The following is a 27,556-nucleotide window of genomic DNA, read 5'->3' as shown; positions in this document are numbered from 1 at the left end:
AGATTTAAATAAATCAATAAAGAATACTTGTTATTTAAGAAAAGTGTTGAAGCCGCTAAGAGATAGAGGGAAGTCAACTAACATTCCGGAACAGAAACAAAGTGACAGTAAAGAAAGAAAGAAAAGAAGGATGACAAATGTAATTTCTTTCTGAGAACCTGATGTGTAGAATATTTAAATTACTGTTTGTATCCTTTGAACCATTTTGTGTATTTGATTAATTCTCTCCCCCCCCCCTTTATTATTATTCATCATTTTTCTTTTTTCCTCATTTTTTCTTTTTTTTCTTTATCATTTTCTTTTCTTTTTATATTTTTACTTTCTTTTGTATTTTTCCTTTTTAGTTTTGAATATTTGGATGTAATGTTTACTTCGTGCTTTCTTTGTAAACTTTTAAAATGCAATAAAGATTTTTTTAAAGTAACAAAACACACAGAGAGACAGACAGAGAAGGCTTTATGTCACAGAGTGAGATTTTCCCAGGGTGGGGGCCACACAATCTGTGACTGACCAAGCCAAGTACAGCCCAAGCAGCTCTATGTGAGAGCCCATCAAAGACCAGTGGTGCCAACTAAGGGGCCCCGAGGCCCCCCTCCAAAAATTTCAAGAGGGGACCTCGCCCCCTCAAAATTTCACAATGACCATGCACATGCCATGTGCGCACACTGTGTAGCATACTCACGTCACTTGTGCATGCGCACAGCCTGCTTGCATCACATGCACAAGGTGCACGACGGGCACACGACACATCAGCACATTGCGTGCATGCGTGTCATCAGTGCACTATGCGTTGTGTGTCACATGTCACTCAGCGCCGGCCCCCTCAATCGTGAGGGCAAGCTGGCACACATGTCAGAGACCTATTAATGCTTCCCTTCCTACTTAGGACGGCAAAAACATGGGGGCAAGGTTTGTCAAAACTTGGCAGGCCTCAATACGTGGCTAGTAGGCTGCATTTTGCTTGGTGGGTCACAAGAGTTTTGTTCATTTTCAAGGGATCTCACCTACCGTATTTTTCGCTCTATAAGACACACTTTTCCCCCTCTTAAAAAGTAAGGGGAAATGTATGTGTGTCTTATGGAGCGAATGCAGGCTGCACAGCTATCCCAGAAGCCAGAACAGTGAGAGGGAGCACTGCGCAGTGCTCCCTCTTGCTGTTCTAGCTTCTGGCTTAGCCACGCGAAGCCTCTTCAGGGCATGGGAAGCCTTCATCCCGCTGCCCTGAGGAGGTTTCATGTGGCTTTACCTGGCTTTGGGGGAGGTGAAATACCGCAAGAGCCATGCTCCCTTTTACGAGCTGCGCGGAGCCTGTCAGTGACAAGCTGCCCTTCTCCCTCCTTGGGGAAAAGCCTGCAAGCGCCGCACACATGCTCCACGCGGCTCGTAAAAGGGAGCGCTGAGGAAAGCCTGGGATGCATACAGGCTCTGTTCAGCGCACCCTTTAAAGAATATTCTTTTTCTTGCATTCCCACTCTAAAAACTAGGTGCGTCTTAAGGTCAGGTGCTTCTTATGGAGCGAAAAATACTGTAATTTGTAGTTTCCAGACTGATTGGGATGCCTCTTACAATTGGATTAAACTGTTTTCCAAATTTTGCAATTCAGTTCAGTTCAAGCCGACCCCCGATGTTTCTCAGAATACCAGTTGCTATTGGAGGCAGGGACAAAAACAGTAGGGAAGGGCGATCGCCTTCACATTCTGCTTGTTGGCTTCCCATAAACACAGAATCATAGAATTGTAGAGGTTGAAGGGACCACAAGGATCATCTCGTCCAAACCCCTGCAATGCAGGAATCTTTCACCCAGCATGGGGCATGAACCCACAACCTTGAGATTAAAAGTCTCATGCTCTACCAAAGTTGTAGCAGGCAGAACGCTGCACTGGATGGACCTTTTGGATCCGTCCCAGCATGCCTCTGCTTACGTTCTTTCGTTAACGTTTTATCCTTTTGACTTTGCTAACTGCATGCTATCAGTCAAAAGGAAACTTCAGGTTCTCATCTCTTATATGCAATGGTCTATCAAGACACGAGTATGGAAAGGACAGCACTGTGAGAGATGGCGTGGACACCTGCCACCTAGTGGTGTGAATGCTGCAAGTGTCCATCAAGGGAACAGCAGGTTGTCTACAACTTTAGAAAGAAAAATACTCCTAAATACCATGCACAAAAAAAGGTGATCACTGTATCTTTGTCTTTCTCGCATGCACACGTCCATTTGTGTGTTCACGGTGTTTTTAATGTGTAGTAGTTTTGCAAGGAAACTGTCTTTGAGCGCAGATGAACAGAGATACTTTGCTGCTCACGAGTGAACCAGCCAATGGGGTGGAAATGGAACTCTGACAAATGGAAAACGTACCTTTTTCTGCTAACTCTTTCCACCTGTCTTTGTTCTCTTGTATGATCTGAAACAGGGTGTCTTTAAAGCTTCTTAAGTCCACGGTGTTCAAAGAGTTTTCTGAGCAAGACCCGCCAACACACCCGGCATTTTTAACATGTATCCTTCTGTGTACCTCCACACTGGATCCTCCAGCGATGTCACTAGAAGAGGGGGTGGATTAAAGAACTAGATTAAAGGCAGAGCAAGACACTTCAGGGGCACAGGCAAGGAGAAAGGACAGTAATACATTGTAGCCCGTAACTCAGCCTGGGGTTCTCCAGAGGCTTTTGACTACAGCTTGCATCAGTTCTGGATGGGGTTGAAGTCAACAGTCTAAAGGATGCCAAGTTGTAAAAGGCTCCCATAACTGATGCAGGAATATCCCCTACATGGAGGAGGGTGGCAAGGGCAATGAGACATGGGCATTAGGGAGGTTCATAAAAAACCTTTTCCGAAAATGCCTGCTCCAAAGGTCTTCTCTTACTACACTAGCTAATTGAATTCAAAAAATCAATTTAGGGGAAAACATTAGATGATCACCAGGGCTAGCTGGCTAAATTAGTCCTATTTGGGCCAGCGAGGAGACCCAGGGAGAATTAGCTGTGGGATCCCAGAGAGGGTAATCTTCATAAAAAGGGGAGAGGGAGGGAAGGAAGGGGACTAAAAGATCAGGTTAAGTTCAAATCAGTGGCGTAGCGTGGGTTGTCAGCACCCGGGGCAAGGCAAGTAATTTGCGCCCCCTAACCCGTGGATTTGCGCCCCCTAACCCGTGGATTTGCGCCCCCTAACCTGTGGATTTGCCCTAACCCCAGATGTTGCGCCCGGTGCGGCCGGCCCCCCCTGCACCCCCCACGCTACGCCACTGGTTCAAATTGAAAGCCAGGCAGAATAGCTCTGTCTTACAGGCCCTGCGGAAGGAAATTAAATTCTGCAGGGCCCTGGTCTCATGGGACAGAGCATTCCACCAGGTCGGAGCCATCACTGAGAAGGCCCTGGCCCTGGTGGAGGATAATCTGACTTCCTTAGGACCCGAGACCTCTAAACTATGATTATTCATGCACCTTAAGGTCCTCTGCGGGGCAGACCAGGAGAGTCGGTCCTGTAAATACGAGTGCCCTAAGCCACAAAGAGCTGTTTACTTGGTCATTTCCCTATGTCATGAAGGCTGAAATTTCAGTTCAGTGGAGGAGGGTCAAGATATTAACTGATATGGATGAAATTTCAGATATAGCTATATAATCCCTAGTGTAGTAAGATAAGACCATTGGAGCAGGCATTTTTTTAAAAAATGAACCACCCTAATGGGCATAGCCAGGATTTTTTTTGGGGGGGGGAGAGGACACTCATCTGTCATCCTCCTCTGTCTGGCTCTGCCTAGCAGATTCAGAATGAAATGTCTCAACAACAGTTGTTTTAAATTCCTTTCCTTTGACCCCAAGTGCTCAGAGAAATCCATCAAAATCTTTCTACCATTTCTACTTTTATAGTTAAGAGTTTTTGTTTGTTTACTTGATTTAGGGGAGGGCAGCTGCCCCCTGTTCCTCTCCAGTCTATGCCCATGTGCAGAACGCAACTCTATTGTTCTTTGCCATGGCAATACAATCCTATGTATGCCTGCTTAGAAGTCCCACTGAGTCCCATAGAGCTTATTCCCAGGAAACTCGGTATAAGAATGCAGCCTAAATTAAATAAAGGACTCTAGTTGGACTTGGAGAATTAACTTGTAGACCTCTGTTCCTTGCCAAAAGGGGTGCTGGTTTATTTTTATTTATATGCCCTACATTATATGACCTCGAATCTTCCTATTTCTGCTTTGGATCTTGTGACTGTGAGATGCCACAAAGCTATTATGAAACAAAAACGTACAGTACTTTGCTACCATAACAAGCTTAATGGCTAAAAGCTAATTTCATAATTTGCTTTAGGGCAGAGAGGAAAGAGCCTTGAAATCATATGTACACACCTCCAAGCAAATCATCCCTCCACAAAATTTCCTGAATAATATTTTGAGCACCAGCTCCTTCAAATATAATGATTTGTATTCTGCTATGTCTTTGCCTTACATATACACAGTCGTTTCCTGAAAAGGATTTACCGTATATGCTGTCATGTAACACAGTTGCAACTCTGGCCACTAGGTGGCAATGTTATATTAGCATAATTTCGATTTTCAATAATAATATAAATGGGTGGGGGGTGCTTCTCAAACCTTAGTGCTGTCGAGAAGGAAGGGCTTTCAGATTTTGACGCTTCCTCTATAAGAGGAAAAACTATTTTCTCCATGGAGTCAGTAAGAAGAGCAAATGTTGGCTTTACTATGAAATCTATGAAACCTGCAGGGCAGTTTGGGAGTGGGGTGTGGAGAGAAAGAGAGAGAGACGGAAGAAAACATTGAGTGCCTGTGCATTCTTTGTACAGTTAGTAAGTAAATGCGAATAGAGCTTTGCTGACAAACAGCTTAATTAAAAATAAAATCCAATAAGTGTACATAAAACAGTAAAATAATTACCATCAACACAGAGATAAAATAAACATAATCGAGATACAAGAATGCATGACTTAATTATGTGACCGGATAGACTTGCTGGAATAACGGTTTAAGCAAGTGCCTACAATTGTATATGACAAGTGTGCTAGCCTAACAGATGTGCTGCCACACTAAAAGATCAATTTCTCACAAATGCACAATGGACATTATGTGGCATTTGGTAACAGCACAAGCTCTGCACATGAAAGCATCTGTGTAGTGTGCAAGTGTTCAAAACACTTGTATTTTGGGCATGAACGGCAAGGCAGGATCAGTTGTATTCCCACACCCTTCTTATTTCAGAGGGCGAGGCTGAGGTATAGTGGTTTGCTGAAGACTACGTGGTTAACCCGTGACAGAGGTGAAATTCGGTCTGCAGTTCTCTGCCTGCAGTTACCTGGAAGAAACTCTCACTGAAAGCAACAGGATTTACTTCTGAACATGCATACATTGGATTGTACAGTAAAGCTACAGACTTTGTATAATGTCCATTGGCCCTGATAGGCTTAGACACAATGTTCCACCACTGGCTTTCTGTACAGATATATATTTAGAGCAACTACATAAACAATATGAGGTCCAGTTTATGTAAGGTCCAGTTTATATGGGCAAGGGACAGGTGTGCAATAAAATAAATGTTGCAAAGCTATCACACCCTGAATCTAATGCATTAGAGATGCAAGACCATAGGAGTACACACACACACACACACACACACACACACACACACACACACACACATGTCCTATGTTGCCCACAAGGTGAAGGCAAGGATAAAAAAGGTTGACATATAATATTTACAGCTTTCAATTCTATAGTCAAGCCAGTATTCTATAAACCTCTCTTTTAAGGCGCCCTTAAGATGGAATCCTAATCTCATTTTCCTAGGAGAAAGCCTCATTGAATTCAATAGGACTTACTTCTGAGTAGACATGATTACACTTGTGCAGCTAACTGTTGGAATAAAAAGGAAATACTCCCATGGTCCAATTGCTGAGCAAAAAGGATCACTATTTATTTTATGTCAGGTGTTAACATTTACCTCCTACCCTTACGTCCAGAAACTCAGGCTGGGTTTACGCAGCAAAATCCTGCGTTTACTCAGAAGTGCCACTGAGTTTCATGGCACTAAAACCCAAATAAGTGTTTATTGGAGTGCAACAAGATTAGCCTTCTTCTTTCTGTTTCCTTTAAAAATTGGGTTACATCCAATTAATGGGCACGATCCAGTGTTTTTGATGGGCCTACTCTGACTGGAACTCAGTTGAGTATAGATGTTATGTATTCAGTGCTCTGTGTTTGCCTGAGCTTGAGTCTGGACTAAGGATTCTGAGCCCCTGTGTTCTGATTCGATACATGATATCTAATCACAGAAAATTTCAGGATTTGGGCATCTGCCATTGGCTCTTAAACTCTGAGTCATGATTCGCAGCTTGGAAGTTTAGACAGCCAATCATGTTGGGAGTGGGAGTGGCCTAGGCCTTCAGAAATGTAGATAAGCAGTTGCTTTGCCCCTGTTGTCCAGTTCTGTTAGTTCAATACAGGTTCTTGCTGTTATCACCGTGTCTTGTCTCATGGGAACCCACCTACACTTCAATAACCTATTGCATTTATGCTACATGAATTGTTTCCACACTTTTGTATATTACCTGGAATCTTCTGATGAAGGACAGTTAAGAAATATTTCAAATAAATACATAAATATATCATCAACGATAACACTACCTTCTAAGAGGAAGGTGTGCCTGGAGTCATTGGCCCAAAATCACAAAGTGAACTTTGCCATAGGGGTGTGGGTGGGAATATGAACCTGAAGTTCCCTTGCCTACGACAGAGTCCTTGAGCCAGATCATCATCCTGTCTCTTGACAGGGAGTCCTCCTTTGATCTAGCACAAGAAATCCATGTATGGAAACAAGCACCTGTGTGACCTTCTGGGCACAGTCTTGTGCGAGCCAAGATGGAGCTCAGAAACATCTCATCTCTTTGGCAGAAGAAGCCCTTGCGTACTGCAACCTTTACACTTCCGCCTACAGGGGATCGATCTTGGAGCAGGGTCTTTATGAGTCTGAGTTGATATTCCAAATTACTGTTTATTATTCTGCGCGAGTGTTGTTTCACAATGCGTTAGCAGTGTTCTGTCAAATCAGTGAATGGAACAAGCAATATCCCTGGGAGACAGAACTCAACCCACAGCTCTGAGATGTCAGTATCGAACAATGTCTTCTTGAAAAATGCTTGTCGAGGCAAGAAATTACGCAGAGAACAAAGCATTATCCCCCGCTGAGAACTGAACAGGTGAAAAAAGAGAAACGCCCGATACTACATGGAACAGCAACAGATTTCACATCGTCTCAGTATGCTAAATAAATGCTCTGGGCATAAAGGAGAGCGGTACCCCATTACCTTACTGAAAACGGGCATTCTCAGACTTAGAAACGACACCAATGCGTGGAATGTTGTGGCACTGAATCTGAAAATCTGTATGGCCCGTATCTTGCATTAGCTAAGAACACTGGCTGACTTGAAGACCCTCAAGAGCAGAAGTGGTCCTCTGGGTGTTGATGGATCCAATGCCTATCATCCATACCTATTGGCCGTGCAGGATCGAGGGCTGTTGAGGGCTCCAACATTTGGAGGGCCACCAGTTCCCCATCCCTGCTACAGCAAAGGATCCATCTAGGTGTGTGCAGGGAGACTCGTCTAGCATCAGCACAGCCAGCTGCCATGTACCTGTGGCTCAGAGCCACAGCCAGTACCTGTGATACTTGCACCTAAAACTACCACCCACAACAAGCCAGCTACAACAAGCAAGGTGAGGCCAGGAAAGTGAGCTAGGACAAGACTGCAGCTCCTCCTACTGCAAACGTAAAAGGTGCAAGCTGAATCGCCCTTTTTACCCATACCTGTGCAATGGCACCTGGGCTGGAGACATGTTGGCTGTTGACCTGCTGGGATTCCCCCAGAACCAGCTGGACTATAGCTATTTGGTGCTGGGAGTGGGAAATCTACCTTCACAGTAGGTGGTGATGCTTCTTCCCCAGCCAATGGTCCTGGAGCCATTCATTTGCTTGTTTACTACAAGTTTACCCCTTCCTTCCAATGGAGCCCAGGATGGCAAACAACATATGCGAGGGCTTGTTGAAAGAGGAAGGTCTTCAGTAGGCAATGGAAAGGCAAGAGACGCCATGTTCCTAACAATCAACATATTCTCTCTTCTCGGAAATAAACATTTATATTCCACCTTTTGTCATGGGACACAAGGCTGAATATGTAGCACTCTGTATGTGGGTTCCCATCCAAAACCTGACCAGAGGCAGACCTGCTTAGTTTCAGCCATCTTCCTATATCATGGGCCTGTACACACACACACACATGCACACAGAGTCTTTCTTCATCGGCTGCAAACACACTATGCATTTAAAGCACATGACTTTCCTCAAAGAATCCTGGGAATTGTGGCCCTGTGAGGGGTAAACTGCATTTCCCAGGATTCCTTGGGGGAAGTCATGTGCTTTAAATGTACGGTGTTCACATAGCCATAGTCTCATTCCCATCCTGCAGCAACAATCCATCCCCAAACCTCTGCCTTTCCTCAGAGTACTGGGCTCTTGAAAGGTAAGGATCCTCTTCTATTCTTCCAGATGTTATGAGAGTCCTCTTCCATAAGCGACGGTGTGCATAATGAACACACGTAGCAGGAGGAAGCAGAAGCTAGTGACTTGCCAGCCTTAGAATGCTGGTTGTTCCTATTTTGTGATGGTTACAACACTGTTCCTTTCTGTTACGAGATCATTTCTCCAAAGTAAAAAATAAAAAAGCCAAGCATTACCTATTTGGGACTGTGCCACCATGGTGGATTTGCGGTCACAGAGAGGAGAAAACGGTAGCCCCAGTTCTGCCTCTTTGTCTCCCTGAAGGGTTAAAAAAAGGTGACACATTGAAATGTGTAAGTTTACAGGTACTAATGAAAGCAAGACTAAGAATTTATGGACTGCATCTGAACACAAGCCCAACTATTTAACTAAACCAAGGGATGTCCCTTTCACATTCAATTTCTGCAATGTGTGGCTTAAAAAAAGAAAAATACTGTATATTAAACATGTACTTATGATGAATGAGGATAGAGAAAATGGTTGCTTCCAGACAGAGGGTTTTTAGCACTGCCTGCTTATTTCTCTCTCCCTATGATCTACAAACATTTCCATGTATACTCAGATGCACCCACACCATCTAGAGATGGACAATCTCAGTTTCTTTCCATTTCTCATTTTTAAAATCTTACGTTCAGCTCTCTACATTTCCATGTCAGTTTTGCAACTCTTCATTCATTTTTAAGAGTTCTCATGAAAATTCTGGTTTTTGTCCAAATTTCTGCTAACACGTGCATTTCTGCACACAATGTTGCCTGATGCACACGTTCTCGCAAACAGTTTCCCCAAACAGAATCCAGCTTTGTGTGTGGTTTTCACCACTGTACACATGCTTTCCCGTAACAGATGTGTGTTTTTTGTAAGCACAGCTTGGCTGGAGAGCTAATTTGCAAAATTCAGATACGTGCGAATTTCAAAGGATAGTTGGGCTTCGGTTCTCCTATTGCTTCCGGGTTGGACCGTTCACCTTGAAATGTGAACTGAAACGAATTCTTCCTTCACCCTTTCTTACAAGTAGTAAGTAGAAAGAAAAATGAATATTACATCCAAATCTAATAACAAATACAGTGGTACCTTGGGTTACATATGCTTCAGGTTACAGACTCCGCTAACCCAGAAATAGTGCTTCAGGTTAAGAACTTTGCTTCAGGATAAGAACAGAAATTGTGCTCCAGTGGCACAGCGGCAGCAGGAGGCCCCATTAGCTAAAGTGGTGCTTCAGGTTAAGAACGGACCTCCGGAACGAATTAAGTACTTAACCCGAGGTACCACTGTATAAGGGATCTTTATGAACAGGTTTGGACATGGGAGACGGATATTACCTGTCGAAAAAATTCTTCCATCAGTGCCATCGTCCACCGGTAATGCAGCTTCCAGATTTTTGATGGATGACTGATGTCGGCCGCATGAAGAATCAGGGACATGGCTTTCGCTTTGTCTATCCTGCCCATTCAAAGATTTTCTCACATTATCTTACCGCAACAGCAAGTCTCCCCCTCCCTCCCATTCAAATAGGAACTGTATGTTAACACACAGGACTGGAGAGAGAATGGGGGGAGGCACTTACCCCTCGGTCTGCTGCAGACTGTGCCTCATTGTTTTGATCTGCTGGAAATGGCCTGACATGTCAGTTGATAAGACCATCTCGATGACGAGGGTGCGCAGCTCCCTGCAGACAGTCAGCATTACTAAATTACAATCGTATTTATTCTCTAATGAGACGTTTTGCTCACAAAGCGATGGTTAATTTATCTCTTGGGATGAGCATGAACATTATTTTAAAAAATGAGAAAAGCACTTCAAATTATTATTATCTGGAAACCTCCAGCCTCCTGAGAGTTGATGGGAGTTGGGTACTTAAAAAATACGACAACGCAACCCTGCTATTACTTCATCGGTCCTGCTGTTTTGTTATCCCTCATTTCGGAATCATGAACTGTAATTACGTTCTGGGGCTCTGGGTGGGATGCTTTGCCTGATTTCCACATAACTGCAATCAGCAGAACGTGGAGAAGGTTAAGACTTTACCACCAGCACTGAACTTTCGCTTGGGAACTCAGAAGGGGAAGAGAAACCAACTAGATCTCGGGATAGTTCCCTTAAAGAAGGAGGCTCACCAGGAGGTAAAGGACCCCTGGATGGTTAAGTCCAGTCAAAGGCGACTATGGGGTTGTGGCGCTCATCTCGCTTTTCAGGCCGAGGGAGATAGTGTTTGTCTGAAGATAGCTTTCCGGGTCATGTGGCCAGCATGACTAAACTGCTTCTGGCGCAACAGGACACCATGACGAAAGCCAGAGCATATGGAAACACCATTGACCTTCCCGCTACAGCAGTGCCTATTTATCTACTTGCACTGGTGTGCTTTCGAACTGCTAGGTTGGCAGGAGCAGGGAAAGAGCAACGAGACCTCACCCCGTCTTGGGGACTTGAACTGCCAACCTTCTAATCAGCAAGCCCAAGAGGCTCAGTGGTTTAAACCACAGCACTACTCATGCTGTGGTGTGCAGTAGCTGGGGGAGGTGACTACTTTGGTGACAGAAAAGCTACCAGGTGGTGACTTGCAGCCATCTCAGCATGCGCCTGGTAGGACAGCACCTCCATTGGATAACATCCCAGAAAGGAAGGGCATTTTGCAGCATACCTTTGTTACCCTGTGGGAATGCTTTCTGAGGGCTATTTCTCCACATCTTGGGAAGGGAAAATAAACTGCACACGTGAGCCTTTAAAAGAACCCATGTGCCAAGGGCAGTGTTGGGACTATCTGAGGGATATCTTTGCATATGCAAACTTTGCGCAGATTGGGGTCATAAGTCTGTACCCCTGAGTCTTCTTAATACTAAGCAACACCCCCATCCTGCACACAAAGCTGATGTGGAAGAGCCATAGCTCAGGGGGTAGAGCATCTGCCTTGCATACGGAAGTTTCCTGGTTCAATCCCTGACATCTCCAGGTTAGGGCTGAGAGAGGCTCCCTGTCTGAAACCCCGAAGTTATTTTTATTTATTCTATATTATTTATTGAATTTATATACCACCTTACACCCGGGGGTCTCTGGAATGGGCAAAATCCACATGACACAGACAACTCACACTGGAGAAAGTTTTGACATATGACTCTGGCAACATGGTAGCCAACCAACTGGAAGAGCTTTTGTGGTAGCTGGAATACTATGAGCCGGGCCTATGATGCGTGTCACTCTCAACAAGCCCACCTGTCTTACCTCCACTCATCTTTGGTTAGGTTCACCAGAATGTTCATTTCTTCTTCTTGCATAATCTTATAAGCAGCACTTACATGATGGTTTTCAAGAACGGAGCGATCGTTGTACAAAATGGCAACATCTGACCTAGATGCAAAGAGTGGGATATTAAGCTTGAGTTCACAACACCTTGGCAGGTTTATCTACCTGTCAGGTGAGTCAGGAGAGCTGCATCCAGCTGAGGCACAAGAAAACACCTTATGACAGTGGTGAGGAACCTCCAATTCAATATGTTGCAGCCCATTCTGTCACATCAGGGCATGAAATCCTTTAAAAACTAGAACTATCTCAATTTTATCTTTGCTTTTGAAATCTGAAATGAGAAGGGCTGAGTTTTTATTCAGTTTTTTTTTATAAAAAATGGCCCCATAATTTAAGATCAAAATAGAAAAGTGGTTTAAATTTGGAATTACTGGACTGAGTGGTAAAAAGTTATTTTTAGTTATAGCTTGCAAGCCTTGGCTTGACACTGTCGCCATGGGAGCAAATATGACACTGGATAAATAAATCAACACACGCATTCTAAGTCTGTAAAGTTTATGAACTGAGTAACATGTCTGGCAAGAGCAGTGTCCTAGGACACGCTGCATGATAGGGTGAGGGAAAACAAGTCTTCATTTTCGGTTGGGGGGGTCATAGCAATTTGTGGGAGAACGAAGAAGAAAACACCCCTTCATTATATCATTAAATCATGAATGGAGAACCTTTGACAGTCCAAGGGTTCTATTCATTGTCAGGCAAACTTCCAGGGGCCACATGCCAGTGCTGAGCAGGGCCAGAGACAAAAGTAGGAGGAGCAATTGATGCAGTTGTTTCACACATGTTCGCACGCAGACCTCTCTACCTGCCAGGCTTCGGGGAATTGGCTTCCTCCCCCCTCTGGCAGTAGATAAGCAGAACAAAGGAAAAGGAGTCTTCCTACCAGTTAGAAACTTGAATGATCACAGCGAGAGAACAAAAAATCCATTTCCAAGGAATGGTGGTGCTCCCAGTTAAGGGTTCCATCCACTTCCTGCCTTGTCACCCACGTCACTACCGCGTCTTGTACCCTGAGCTCATAACCACTGTGCTTTCTGCGCTGCCACCTTATCAGCTCTTCTTGACCTTGGGCTGGGCGGATGAAAGCTTCCCAGAGACAGTGAATCTGTTAACTCTCTCTTTCCCAATATTTCTCCTAGCTGTTCCCCATCTAGTATTTCCCAGCTTCTGCCTTCTGAATTATGTCCCTCTGCAAACCACTGTTTATTGTCTATACTGTCCTCCTGCTCCTGGGAACATTCAGGATTCTGATCAGGAGGAGGGGGGAGGCTCCCACCATTCTTCCTCAGTGCAGCCCCCCTCAGCATGTTGCCGGACACTACCCACCATCCAGGGAAGCAAGAGTTCAAGGACGCAGTCCAGTCAGACAAAAACACTCAAAAGAGAATATGTTAAGATAAATTACAGGACAGAAAACAGAGGAAGATGGAAAGGAATTGCTGAAACAGTTAACTGAAGTGGAATACAAAAAGGGAGGCGTGAGGAAGTCGATGAAACAAGTGAATGAAAGATAAGATTGAAAATATTGGATGTGTTTTTCATTGTTCTTGTTTTGATTTGTTAATTTAATGTTTTATGTAGTGTTTTTGTTTTTGTATTGTATTGTTTTGTCTAATTCTTTTTGTCAGGGCTGCCTCTAGGTCCCAGCTCACAGAGGACCAACGCCAGGCTGATATTATGTACAAAAGTCTTTATTGAAGTATAATTTCCATTTTAAAGCCAGAGCGTGCAACCCTACGTCTAGACTCTAGATCGGCGAAGTCCTATCTGAATCACTTCCCCTTCCGCACCAGTTTAAGATCCTAGCCCTGCTCCACCTTCTGCGCTGCTCTCTCCTCCTCTGGGTCCTCCTGCCCTCTGGGGCATTGCCCTTCCTGGACTCTTCTGACGCTGAGTCGCTTAGCTCCTCCCCTTGCCTCCGGCGTGCTTTAGGACCCGGTTCCCAATCCTCACTCTCTGCTGTCCCGCGCTCCTGTACATTTGAACTTGCTTCTCGCGCCAACCCAGTGACCTTTCTCCTAACCGTTACACTACTTCTATCACTGCTTCCCTCTTCCGTGACACTGGCCGGATCTGACCTCCCCTCCGTTGTACGACTCTCTGAGGGAGGCGTGGTCAGCTCTGCCTCGTCTTCTCTCCCTGGTGGGGGAAGTACTGGTCCCGATGCCTGGGACCCTTCCCCCCCCCACTCTGCTCTGGTGGGGAAGCTGGTCCTGATTTCCAACTACTACTCTGGGAGTCCCAGAATCTTTAAACTCTTAATAAATATTATTTTTTAAAAAACAACAACACTCAAAGGGATATGGCCTGGGGAAGAGTCCTGAGAGGCTTGGTGGGTCACTTTTGACCCTCAGGCCTGAGGTTCTCTATCTCTTCATTAAACAGTGCAGTATGAATATCAAATCACAATGGCTGGAATTCAAAATAGCATTGAGGCAATCATTCCATCCGTGGAAGCAGTTCTATTTGCCAGGTGTAAAGATCTCCCCTCTCCTCCCACCATGCACTGTTTTGGGGGTTATTCTGACCCCCAAGAGCCAATTTGGAGGGGAGCAGGTGGGAAGGGGGGGGTCCCATTCTGCTAGCAGGACCCATTGCAATGGTTCCCACTGGCAGGACTGTTTAGATTAATCCTTCTCAACAAGTCTTCGCTGCAATTGTATGAAAAAAAAGAATTGCTAGGGAGAAGTGGGCTGATTTCTTGGCACCCTTATAAATGACTGACAGGCGCCATAGTGTTATATCAATGCCACATCCGATAACCTAGCTACACACTGCTGGGTTGAGCCAACGAGGGGCCCCTTCTAAGCCTCTGGGATCTTGACCAGTGCCCAGCCTGGATGATCTCTAGCACTAGAGCTCCTGCCAAAAATGAGGGGATATAAATAAACTTTGAAGTGCCAATACCAGCTTCAAGCGAGGGCTGGGAACCCTTCACTCGTGACTTTGCTTCTCTTCTGTCCCTTGTGCCTTCTGGAAGCACTGAGATTATCGCACTGATGGAAATTTCTGCATTGTATCATGCGCAATACCGGCTTGGGAGTCTGCCATGGGATCTTGCGGGAAAGCAATGCCTGAAAGCCTGCTCAAAGATTTTCTCCTTCCCAGTTTTATGTGTTTGTTCTTATACCACCAGCTTACCTGGTCTGGATGTGAAAGTTGTTCGTAGTCCCAGTGTGCTCGTAGTCATGGATTGTAGCTGCAAAGATCATTGCTAATATTTCCAGTTCGGTGAGCCAGTGCTAGTCAACAACAACAACAAAACCTTCCATCACATGAAGTACAAATAGTTCATCTCTGGCTAAGTTGTCTTGTCTTATAGAATCCTACCCTTTCTTAATACAGAGCAGGGATGGGGATGTCCTCCAGATGTTGCTGGACTACAACTCCCATTGTCCATGACAGAGCCGGCCCACCCGTGAGATTGGGTGAGGTGGCTGCTTCAAGCAGCACCACTTAAGGGGCATCACCTGGCTCTGCCACCCAGCCTTGCAGCTTGTCTCCCTGGCCTCTAGGGGCAGAGAGGAACTGGTAGCAAAGCTCTGTGGAAAACTCCCCTTCCACCCAATGAGGGAGACTCCTTACAAAGTTGGCGCCCCCATCGTGGGGGCGTTTTGCCTCAGGTTCTGAGACATCTTGGGCCGCCCCAGTCCCTGATCAATGGCTATGCTGGTTGGGGCCAAGGGGAGCTGCAGTCCAAGAAGATTTGGAGGGTCATAGGTTCCCCACTACCGGCTTAGCCTTTGTGCTATCATATTCCCATACGGCAAGAAAGGTTGCAGGAAGTGGTCCATAACCTTTGCACTTATCAATGTTGTCTTAAACCTCAAGCCACATATACCTCAAGACACCATATAGCTTTCCTAGCATCTTGCTCCTCATTCATTTCTGCCATCCGGATACTTATAAATAGCCAAGGATAAAAGGTTCAGGCTGGCATTCTGTTAATCTCTGGGCAGAGAGAGAGCTTATAAAAAATGCATGGACCGTGAGAGAGTTGGCTACCATCAAAAGCTTTATTTTAGTGACTCCAAAGTCATAGTCAAATGCTGAGTCAAATGCTGACAGTGCCTAGAAGCAGGCTGCCTTTGAGCATCCCTAAAGGTGCCGTGAGTTAAACCACAGAGCCTAGGACTTGCCAATCAGAAGGCCGGCAGTTTGAGTCCCCACAACAGGGTGATGTCCCATTGCTTGGTCCCTGCTCCTGCCAACCTAGCAGTTCAAAAGCGCGTCAAAGTGCAAGTAGATAAATAGGTACCACTCCAGTGGGAAGGTAAACAGCGTTTCCGTGTGCTGTTCTGGTTCGCCAGAAGTGGTTTAGTCATGCTGGCCACATGACCCAGAAGCTGTACACTGGCTCCCTCGGCCAATAAAGCCAGATGAGCGCCGCAACCCCAGAGTCGTCCACGACTGAACCTAATAGTCAGGGGTCCCTTTACCCTTTACCTTTAAAGGTGCTCTTTGGATTGTGGCCTCTGGTTTGCCTACCCCCCAAAAAACATATATATTTGCAGTATGTCTCCCGCCAGTGTTCACTAATAGGTTGCATTATGTCACTATGTCCCGATCCTCTGGGCTCAGACCAGCTCATTATTTCTTACCATGATCCCCGTAAGAAGCATGATGCAATGCACCGTGTGGGTGACATCAGCTGCGTGGATTAAGTTGTGGTAAGGGTTTCGGTGTTTGCTGTAGCCAGTTTCCAAAGCTTCTCCAAACAAAATAAGGCTAGGAACAGGGATCTGCAAGAGGCAAGCACAAGTAATAATCACCAGGGTCACCAGCAGATTTGAGGATGCTAATTTTGCCATGCCATCTTCCATCCTGAGTTTTGGGGATGGCGCCAGCTAGAAATCAGCCAGCATGTATGCAAACTGGTACCTGCCGATAGGACATTTCGCAACAACCCATAATCCTCCTGTGTTGAGACGGACAACAGGTGACATTGCAGAGCCCATCTTATGGGATTGCTTAGAACTGAAGCTACTGAAGCTTCACTCAGTCTAGGCAAATAGTCACTTGGGTGGGTGGCACCTGTTTTCTGTCACTGCCAAACTGATGCACTAGTTTCCTGGCCTTCGGTCTCCTGCATTTATTCAGCCCAGCTCCTGCCTAAGATGCTTGCCCTTCTTTTGTCCTGAGCCCTTGATTGCCAGCCCACTTCAATAGTGCCACTGTATTCTGCTCTGGTCAGACCTCACCTGGAGTACTGTGTCCAGTTCTGGGCACCACAGTTCAAGAAGGACACGGACAAACTGGAATGTGTCCAGAGGAGGGCAACCAAAATGGTCAAAGGCCTGGAAACGATGCCTTATGAGGAACGGCTAAGGGAGCTGGGCATGTTTAGCCTGGAGAAGAGGAGGTTAAGGGGTGATATGATAGCCATGTTCAAATATATAAAAGGATGTCACATAGAGGAGGGAGAAAGGTTGTTTTCTGCTGCTCCAGAGAAGCGGACACGGAGCAATGGATCCAAACTACAAGAAAGAAGATTCCACCTAAACATTAGGAAGAACTTCCTGACAGTAAGAGCTGTTTGACAGTGGAATTTGCTGCCAAGGAGTGTGGTGGAGTCTCCTTCTTTGGAGGTCTTTAAGCAGAGGCTTGACAACCATATGTCAGGAGTGCTCTGATGGTGTTTCCTGCTTGGCAGGGGGTTGGACTCGATGGCCCTTGTGGTCTCTTCCAACTCTATGATTCTATGATTCTATGATTCAAGTCATCTCTGTACACATTGCTTATTATTATTTTTTGTAAGGACTCAGTACATTTCCCAGCACAATTCAAAGTGTTGGTGCTGACCTTTAAAGTCTTAAACGGCCTCGGCCCAGTATACCTGAAGGAGCGTCTCCATCCCCCATCATTCAGCCTGGACTCCAAGGTCCAGCTCCAAGGGCCTTCTGGCGGTTCCCTCACTGAGAGAAATGAGGTTACAGGGAACCAGGCAGAGGGCCTTCTCGGTAGTGGCCCTGTGGAATGCCCTCCCATCAGATGTCAAGGAAATAAACAATTATCTGACTTTTAGAAGACATCTGAAGGCAACCCTATTTAGGGAAGTTTTTAATGTTTGATTGTGTTTTTAATATAATTATATAATTATAATTATAAAATTTAATTATAATTATAATTATAATTTAGTGTGATGGCATCTGCACTTTGGAACTCCCTGCCTATTGAGATCAAGCAGGAGCCTTCAATGTACTCTTTTTGGCACCTGCTAAAAAATAATCCTGTTTAGACAAGTGTACCCAGATCCTTAGAAAGTTGGGGCAATTTTAATCTGTTTTAGTATTTTAACTTTTGTATGTTTTAAACGATGGTTGTGATTTTTTTCTTGATTTTTTCTTTTGTCCTGTTGTAAACCACCTTGAGGTTGTTGGTTTTTTTGTTTTTGTTTTTACAATCAAGCGGCATATAAATTTTATGATAATTTAATTACAATATACACATGCGTTAACACAGAGTATTTAGCAACAAATAAATAAATAAATGACATGAAATAACTTCCTTTGGGTGTGTCTGTGTGCAAAATGTTTCTTTGCAAGTTAACAATATGCCATAATTCCCATATCTGGTATTTTATAGCAGTTGTATATAACAAAGCAATCAACACAAATATATATATATATAGCCTGCATATTCAATAACAAAACAATATGGATGTACGTAATCACCACGCCTTTCAGATTCTCCGTAGATAAGGATAAAAAAGACCCTATAGGAGAGGGAAGAAAAGAGAAAGAAAAAGCAAAAAAGAAAAACGAGAAGAGAAGTGAAAAGACAAGGAGAAAGAAAAAGAGAGAGAAATGATAATATAATTATCTTACTCAAATTACTTAACATGCCATTGAATTTCATCTTGTCCTTTGTCATTCCAGTAATGAATAGAATAAATATTCTCCAGTTCTCTGTAAAGAAATCATATGCCTGTTTTCCCTTCTCTGGCCTATGTTTAGGTGTGGGTAGATGTGGTAGTTCTTTAAGGGAAAGCCTCTTACCTTGAAACGGTTCAATAGATCATATCTGGTAAATAATTCATACATCATAAATTTCAGGCTGTGTCCCCCACTTGCATCATTTAGGGCAAACACGTCAAACGACCATTTATCAACATCCTGTAAAAGAATTTTGAAGAAGGGGGATAATTAAGGATTTGCATACATTCTCCACCGATAGGAGACAGAAAATTCAGGGGAGGGGCAGCAATTAAACTCTGTTTCATTCAAGCAACAAGCACCATTTGAGAATAAGGTATGGTGTATCTATAGACCTGCCTATACCTGTGAAGGAGGTTATTTTGCCACAGTTACCTGAAAACTAGTATGCCACAACAACAACAACATGTGCAAGGACCTACTCAGTCCTGGCACCCCATTTATGTAATACTCTTCCTGCCTAGTAATGGCCAATGGGACTGAGGTTTTGAGTTTTGAGTGCTCGGTCTTAAACGTGCTCAGATCTGGCTGGATCATGTTCAACATTGTTTATGAAGTAATTTGCACACAATAACCTGTTACCCTGACATCCCATAATTGTCAGGGAATCATATTGGCACCAGAAATGTTCTTACCACAGGTCTTTAGTCTCTTGCAGTCCCCAACTTGCTCTGGGCTGAAAACCAAAATGCGTGTGGCAAAGGACTCTTGCTAGACTGTGATTCCTCATAATATAGATTTTGGGACTGCTTATTTGAAAAACACCCTCACCTCGAAACCTTTCTGCATATAAGCTACCACCTCAAGTTAGAAGGAATCACAGGGTGGGGGTAGCCTTGCTGAAAAAGAACACCTAAAGGAGCGTCTTCACCCTCATTGTTCAGCCTAGACACTGAGGTCCAGCTCTGAGGGTCTTCTGGCAGTTCCCTCACTGCAAGAAGTGAGGTTAAAGGGAACTAGGTAGAGGGCCTTCTCAGTGGTGGCGCCCACCCTTTGGAACACCCTCCCATCAGATGTCAAGGAAATAAACAACTATCTGAATTTTAGAAGACATCTGAAGGCAGCCCTGTTTAGGGAACTTTTCAATGTTTGATGCTTTATTGTGTTTTTAATATTCTGCTGGGAGCCGCCCACAGCGGCTGGGGAAACCCAGCCAGATGGGCAGGGGTATAAATAAATTATTATTACTGAAACAATAACAATGATTACCTTTTTGAGCAACACCTCTCAAAACAGATACATCTTACCATTCCAATAATACCTAAATTTCATCACAACTAAGCGGAAGAAGCCATACAATCACAAACCTTTTGTGAAAGCGGAAAAACATGTCCTTGCGTGTGTATTTGATACTGAAACGCTTAGGAAATGGTTCATTCAAACAAGGGGTCAAGCTCAAGGCAGCATGGCCATTGGTCAGTAATGTGGGAAACTGTAGCGCAACAACACCTGGAGGATGCCAGGTTGGGGCTGGTTGTACTATATTCCAGTAGCTAGAATATATGGGTGGGATCCAGCTCCTCGAGCCCCATCACAAGGACTTCTGTTTGAGCAATGGGGCTTCCCAAACAGCACGTGTTAGAATTCCTGCTCCATGATTGCAGTCATGGGATTTTTGACTATCACATGACGGTGTATGTTTTGACTCCACAGAGTGGGAAGTGATGGAGACAGGATGTTTGTGTTACTGTGTTCCATGAAGTGGGACTAGTGTTCTTCATTTTTTCTCTTTGCTGTCTGATGCTAGAGAGAGACGGAGCCATGCTGCAGTGCTCTGTGTATGTTTATATGTAAATAAAGTAGATTAGCCAAAATGCTGAGTTGCTGAGGTCTGTTACACAAGCTGCAAAGGCTCTGCGGATCCTTAAGTGTGCCGGTGTCAGTTGGCATCAATCACTGTGATGTTCGGGCTGGATAAAGCTTTTGAAGCTCCCGAATGAAAGACAAGGAGGGAGAGAACATGCCAGTCGGAGCTGTGTCTCTGCCAGGGTCCTACTCGAGTGTAGGACGAGCTCCTGACAGCACGTGTGGGGTGGAGAGTGGGATCATTCAGTCTGGAAGGCCAAATTGCTTACGCTGCCCAAAGCAACATTTTCTCTTATAGCAAATATTTTTATGTTGCTTTCACTTACACCTGCAGTTGCAATCACAGTTTGTGCTAGTATATTTTTTGGTACATATTACCTGGCTGTAGAAATGCATTGCAAAATTTGGGGAAGTGTGCATTTTGGCATGTGGTTGTTTTGGTACACGTGAATTAAAAGGCAAACCGACCAAATTTGCACTTTCTGAAACTGCACTTCTCCCAAATCCCTACTTTGTAGTAAAGTCCACAAACTGATCTCACCTTAAAAGCTAACATCACTTCAGCTGGATAGGCCAAGCCGACCATGCTAGAGGTCTTTCGATACATTCTAGAAGAAAAGAAGCGTAAATGAAACGGCACCTGAAAACTAATGGTGATGTGTTTATGCTTTGGGAGCAGTTCTGGAAAAGTTCCCCTTGCAATTTGAAGTTTGAAATTCGATATAAAAAGACCCTTAAAATCTTGTGAAAGATGGGAGCCAAAAATGTTTGCTCCCGAAAGCAAGGGAAGGCATACACCAACTTACAATAGAATTTGTTGATATTTATATCTGATCTCTGCATTTTATTCCAATGTCCTTTCAATAGTGCCACATGCTTATCTGTTTTTAAGATAACACTTTCTTGCTCAATGTGTGGTGAAACAGAATTTTAATGTTCTGTCTTTTTTAAAAAACAAAACAAAACATTTTTTTCATAAGTTACATTTATTACTGAACAATTGTATTCCTATTCAACAAAACAATTCCCACTCACCCAACATCAATGTTTATAACTCAATTTATATACAATTGCATTTTAAGGTTTCGTTTTATCCAATTTTACCCTCTCTAACAAGTTTCTTAATATATTCTGCTGTTTTCTTACACTTCAAACCTTGCTGTGGTCTTCGCATATGGGAAACAACTTTTGAAGACAGATCTGAAATCTTGCTAAGTGCAAAGGTGGAACATTAACATTAAGTTTCTAGTCTATATAAAGAATTTTAATGTTTCGTCTTAGCACTTATCAAGATTTCAGACCTGTCTTCAAATGATTGCTACAAAGAAGACTAAAACAAATGAATCAACCCACCCATGGAGAAAAGAAATTTAAGATGCTACAAGCTTAACAGTGGCCTGGCTTGCACATCATGGTAAGCCAAACTATGGCTTATTACGGTTTAGGAACATAAGACAGACCACTGATCAATCAAGCTCAGTGTTGTTTGCTGGCAGATTCTCTTAAGGGTTTCTAGGGGAAGACTTTACTAGTCTGCTCAGAGATGCTAAAGGGGTCTTTCATACTCAAGTCAGATGCTCTACCACTGAGCTATGCCACGTTCTTCTTATAAAGCCAGAACTCACCTTTCTACAAAAATCCCTGCTTGTACAGCATGCACAATGCTTCGAAACTTTGGTTTCTCCTCTGGCCTCCTTTTGGTCATCCCCATTTTCCTCGTGAAGGTGGACGCCAACCAATCCCGTACTTCCAGCGGGACTGCATCTGACTGGATATCCGACAGCTCATCCTCTGTATCCAAGAGTCTCCTGTAAATATATATCGGGTGCATGAATCAGTATAGAAGATCTGCAGACTTCAGAATAGGAAGCGGAAAATATGGACCAGGCGCTCAAAGCTCTTAGCTCAACCCAACCTTAGCTAAACCCAACCTGCAGAAGTTAAATGCAGTCTTCCATAATTTTGGATTGTGGTGCAGAAAAGAACATAAAAAGAGGTCTAGTGGATCAGGCCAAAGGCCTACCTAGAACCCATATCCTGTTTTCAGACTGGCCAGTTTTTTGTTTTGTTTTTTAAATGACAATAAAGATTTATTTTAAAACAAGGTATTATAATACAAGTGGAGAAACTTAGGTTATTTCAGAAATAATAAGCTAGTTTGCTGAATTTGTTTCACAGAGGTTTTTCGGCTTTTTAGTTTGTTCCCTTTCTGAGGCGGCACTTTCCTTCAGGTACCCACCCCTTTAACAAATCCAACTCCTGAGGTAACTTTCAGTAATAGTCTTAAGGGCTCACAACCCCCCTCCCTTAACTGGGTTTTGGGAGTCTCTTCCTTCCTTTTGGGAGTCTCTCCCAGGCTGGTCAGTTTACAGGAACCCTCCAAGAAACACCTCAGCACAACAGTGCATCCCCACTTAAGTATGCCTTAAAGGGGCTTAATAGAATAAAATAAGATCAACATCATTATGATCTAGAGTAGACCATCATTAAATGGAAAATAAAAGCACCTGACTAATGAAGGTCGAAATCTTATCAGCAGCGTATCCCCAAATATCAAAAATAACTTTATCAGCACCCCAGACCATCCTCAGCCCGATAAACAACAAACATTACAATCTTCGTTGATAATCTTGCATACTCATTTTAGGTTTCAAGACGGTTTCCTTTGGTATTCTGTTATATTCAGTTCCATTATATACTGTGCTGATGTTCCATCATCTACTCCAGGAAATGAATAATGAAGTGGGCATGAAGAGCTGCCCTGACTCTCTTCTCAGCTTGAAGAACTGATTACCTTGCCTTTCTCCAACATTGTTTGCTCTCAAAGGCCCACTTCTGCTTGGGAGAAGAAGCAGCTCAGTAGCACTTCAGCTAGCAAATGGGAAATAATATTTGAAGGACTTTGCTGTTATGATAATGGAATGATCGGTTACAAAATAGGAGGCAGGCAAGGAGGAAATAATCTAAGGCACTGGTCAGAGGATCACAACCAAATTAAGACTACTTCAGTTGTGTTTTTGAGGGCTACTTTTATGAGTATCTTGCCCATATATTGGGGGTGGGGGGGAGAGACTTTCTACCTGTGGTGGAACATACTTCACCATACTTCACCCAGCATGGCTATACTGGCAGGGAGTTAAGAGCGTCATAGTGCTCACCCACACCATACATTTAAAGGCCACCCTTTAAGGCACTCTTGGGGGCGACTCCCTCCACCCCCAAGAATCCTAGGAATCACAGTTTGTTAAGGGTGCTGTTATGTACTGAGTTGATTAGGATCCAAAATGCAGCAGTCTGATTGGTCCTAGAACAATAGGATCCAGAATGCAGCAGTCTGATTGGTCCACAGGAGCCTCCCAATCCAGTTCCAGGAGGAAGTGAATCCGCAACCTGATTGGCCTACAGGAGAATCCCGGAATTAGCCAATCACGTGGGGACCATTGTGTAAATAATGTATAGAAAGCAGACATTCTGGGGGAACATTCATTCCTCTTCAACACTATGAGCTGAATAAACAGCATGAAATCCACTCTCTACTCCAAGTATATTTCACTGCTGTGGACTGTAGCTCTGTGTGGTGGAAACAGCAGTTCCCAAGATTCCTTGAGTGAAGTCATGTGTTTTAAATGTTTCAATATATGGTGAGGATCTCGCCATAGTCCTAAACATCTGGAGGGCACCTGGTTGGCGGAGGCTGTCATGGAAATGTCTGAGCATAAAAAAGGGAAGAACTTCTTTGAGCTTATTCATCTTTTCTTTTTCATCCTCCTCTTTTTCTTTTTTTCTGTTTGTGATCTTCCTCTTCTCTTTGTGACAAATTTGTGTCTAATGAGACCTCAGTAGTAATTCAAGCAAAAGGTTAAGAGAAAATCTAATTCCAAGGTGTTATTTGTTTCCTGGAAATCCAGTTACATCAAATGCATGCTGTGAGGTGCTGGAAGTGACTGAAAGACCTCTGCCTTCTCTTCAGCGGACACTGCAGGCAACCCCTCTATTATTGCTAATTATGGCAGGGCCTTGGAGGCAGACTGGCAAAGCAGCTGGCCTCAGGTGGCACATGGTAAAATGCAAATAGCAGGCAACATATCATTAATGTATTTAATTGTTATGCATCAGTGTACACACAAATGATTAGGGACACAATTTTTCACCAGGCATCAAAACATCTTGGCCCATCTCTGCATATCCTCAACATGCCACAGTAGTTGACTTGTCTGACTTCAAACCTAGCTGGCTCTTAACCAGAGGATTTGTCCATTTCAGTTCTCTCGCTTTCTCCTTTTTCTAATCTTAAATTCTACATTTTCTACATTTCTGCAGCAATTCGGGGGGGGGGGGGAGGGACATGTTCGTGAAAATTCTTTAGCATTTCAGTGTAAACTTCTCCTAATAAACACGATTTTGTATGGATCTACACACCGGGGTGGGGATGGGGAACCCTATAAATAAGTCAGAAATTAAATCATTATAACCACTGGTGGAGGAAGAGGGGATGGGGGAGCGCACTGCCCCCGGCAGCGCAATCCTGGTGGGGTTCCATCGCGGCTGTCCCCCCACTCGTGCTGGGCACCCTGCCCCCGCAGGTGGCACACGCCGCCCCAGAACGTGTGCCCCATCCCTTTGGCCGATGCACCCCGCCCCCAAGACATGCGCCAGCCCCACCCCCACCTGCTCTCAGCCCCCAGTGCCAGAGCGTGAAGCTCCGCCACCGATTATAACAGAAAGAGAAAAAGTGCTATGGAATATCACAAAGAATTTTTTTTTGCTGTACAGCGCCATCTGGTGCTGCATGTTTACAACGAATTCAAAACGCTTTTTCTTTACTACAGTAATGTAGTGGGAAGTGGGAAGCCTGCATCTTTTGCAGAGGTTGATCGACTACAACACCCATAACCTCAGGCCATTGTGTTGCGCTGGCTGGGGCTGATGGGAGTTGGAGTCCTGCAACCTGTGGGAGGTCCACAGGTTTGCCACCCCTGCTTTTAGGGGGTTTCAAGATAGGCTTCTCTCATTCTTTATGGGGGAATGTGTTAAAATCCCACACTTTGGGATATACAGGTGCCCAGCAGCCCCAGCTCCAGGCCAGCAACATTCTCAGCTCCAGATCTGTGTTCTTCTTGTATGAAGCTGGTCAGAATAACCTCCCATGCAGCATTAAGATACAAATGATGGCTACAGCACAGACCCTCCAAGTGTCCCTATTTTCCAGGGACAGTCCTGGATTACAGATGCCATCCTGCTTTCTAAATAATAATAATAATAATAATAATAATAATAATAATAATAATTTATTTATACCCCACCCATCTGGCTGGGCTTCCCCAGCCACTCTGGGCAGCTTCCAACAAAATATTAAAATACAGTAATGCATCAAACATTAAAAGCTTCCCTAAACAGAATATCCTGCTTTCCCTTAGGACGTCCCTATTTTCACCAGAGCAATGTTGGAGCATGTGGTGAAATGTTCCTAATTTCACTGGAGAACTATTGGAGGGTATGGAGTTATGCAACCTCCAAGCCAAGGAGATAAGTAACTGTACAACATTCAGAAGACATTTGAAGGCAGCCCTGTATAAGGAAGTTTTTTAAAAAAAATGTTTAATGTTTTATTATGTTTTTATATATGTTGGAAGCCACCCAGAGCAGCTGGGGCAACCCCGTCAGATGGGCGGGGTATTATTATAATTATTATTATTGAATAGGATGTCCCTATTTTCATCAGAGAAATGTTGGGGGGTATGCTACATTTTCAAATTTTAAATGTAAAGTTTCCAATCAAAGAAACTTAACTTAAAGTTTGGAATTACTTTGAATCAAATGCATTTCATATCTGCTCCCTCCCCCAACCTTCAGCAACAGGAAAAATACAATCAGGCCTTATTGATTTTTCCACTAAAAGCTATTACTTTCTAGGCAAGTGGGAAACACACATATTAAACACATAATGGGGTCTGGACTAGCCAATTGTTACCCATTCTTATTTTGCTAGCTGGGGACTCCTAAAAATTTAACTCTTGTGACACAGGCCAGGGATTTACGTAGGCAAGTGCTCCCCAAATGCATCGAAGCGCTAGGCTGGCGGAACTGTGTAAAATGTTTCATTTGAACATTCTCCTTGAATTTTTGGGAATATTTTAACAGTTCCCATTTGTGGTAATACAGCAGATGCTTTAGAAGAATGAAGAAGCAGAGGAGGGACAGTGGGGACTTTGCAAGTCAGTCTGAATGATCCATTTTGGTATCCAGCTATATTAAAAAGATCTGGGGTGCTGCTTAATCAAAGTACATTCTGAGCATTCTGAACCACATGATCTGGAAGCACATCTTTGAGACTAAAAGTTTCAGAAGTGCATCGTGAATGATCTACTTTAGCTCAATGTAGGGCCCCTGTTCCAAGCAGGAAATGCATGAATGTGACTTTGCAAAGCCAGTTATTTCATAGGGAATGTTTCTATGAGGTGAGAAATCTGTCATTCTTCCATGCTCCCTCAATTCTTAAATAAATTCAGAAGTATTTTAATATTTAGAAGATGGATGTTTCTCGGGGAGAATCAGTGAAGCCATTTCATGCACCGGAGTTTCTGCCTAACTATATTGTGCGGAGTGCTCAACTGGGATCTGGGAGACCCAGGTTTAAATCTCTACTCTGTCATGAAGCTACAACATGCCGCTACATATACTCACCCCAGTAAGAAACTTATTTTGGCAATGGCTTCATTTTTCAGCTTGCGGCAGTATCTTACAGAAAGGCACATAGTACACACAGGTGGCTGCTTGAATCAGTTGGGGTGAGGGGGCCAACCAGTGTTGCCCCCATGCTGATGAAGAAGAAAGGCTGGCCATTGTGACCTCATGTTGACCCTGCCTGCCAGAAGAGTGACAGGATCATGTCCCCTACAGCTGATTCTGCCCACCTAAAGGAGGAGCGGCCCCATGTGCCCCTCCCACAGGTATATTAGAAT

The 27,556-nt window shown here is 44.1% G+C and overlaps 1 protein-coding gene across 5 annotated transcripts in view; it reads right to left on the bottom strand.

The window, feature by feature from the left end:
* PDE1A (phosphodiesterase 1A) overlaps positions 1–27,556 on the bottom strand; it is a 144,779-nt gene that overhangs the window by 10,739 nt on the left and 106,484 nt on the right. For 4 of the 5 annotated variants that reach the window (XM_081875738.1, XM_081875742.1, XM_081875740.1 and 1 more), the window contains exons 3-13: positions 22,220–22,402; positions 21,136–21,202; positions 18,852–18,968; positions 16,455–16,595; positions 14,995–15,095; positions 11,776–11,901; positions 10,124–10,225; positions 9,879–9,999; positions 8,736–8,817; positions 4,587–4,710; positions 2,357–2,538 (exon numbers count right to left, since the gene is read on the bottom strand). In XM_081875738.1, coding sequence (XP_081731864.1) covers positions 2,357–2,538; positions 4,587–4,710; positions 8,736–8,817; positions 9,879–9,999; positions 10,124–10,225; positions 11,776–11,901; positions 14,995–15,095; positions 16,455–16,595; positions 18,852–18,968; positions 21,136–21,202; positions 22,220–22,402 — 1,346 coding nt within the window. Of the gene's footprint in view, positions 1–2,356; positions 2,539–4,586; positions 4,711–8,735; positions 8,818–9,878; positions 10,000–10,123; positions 10,226–11,775; positions 11,902–14,994; positions 15,096–16,454; positions 16,596–18,851; positions 18,969–21,135; positions 21,203–22,219; positions 22,403–27,278; positions 27,432–27,556 lie in introns of those variants that run through there. The other variant, XM_081875741.1, reaches the window with a different exon arrangement.

Source organism: Podarcis erhardii (assembly GCF_964252035.2).
Source record: "Podarcis erhardii genome assembly, chromosome: 1".
Classification (NCBI taxonomy): domain Eukaryota; kingdom Metazoa; phylum Chordata; class Lepidosauria; order Squamata; family Lacertidae; genus Podarcis; species Podarcis erhardii.
This window is presented reverse-complemented; position numbering and strand designations above follow the sequence as displayed.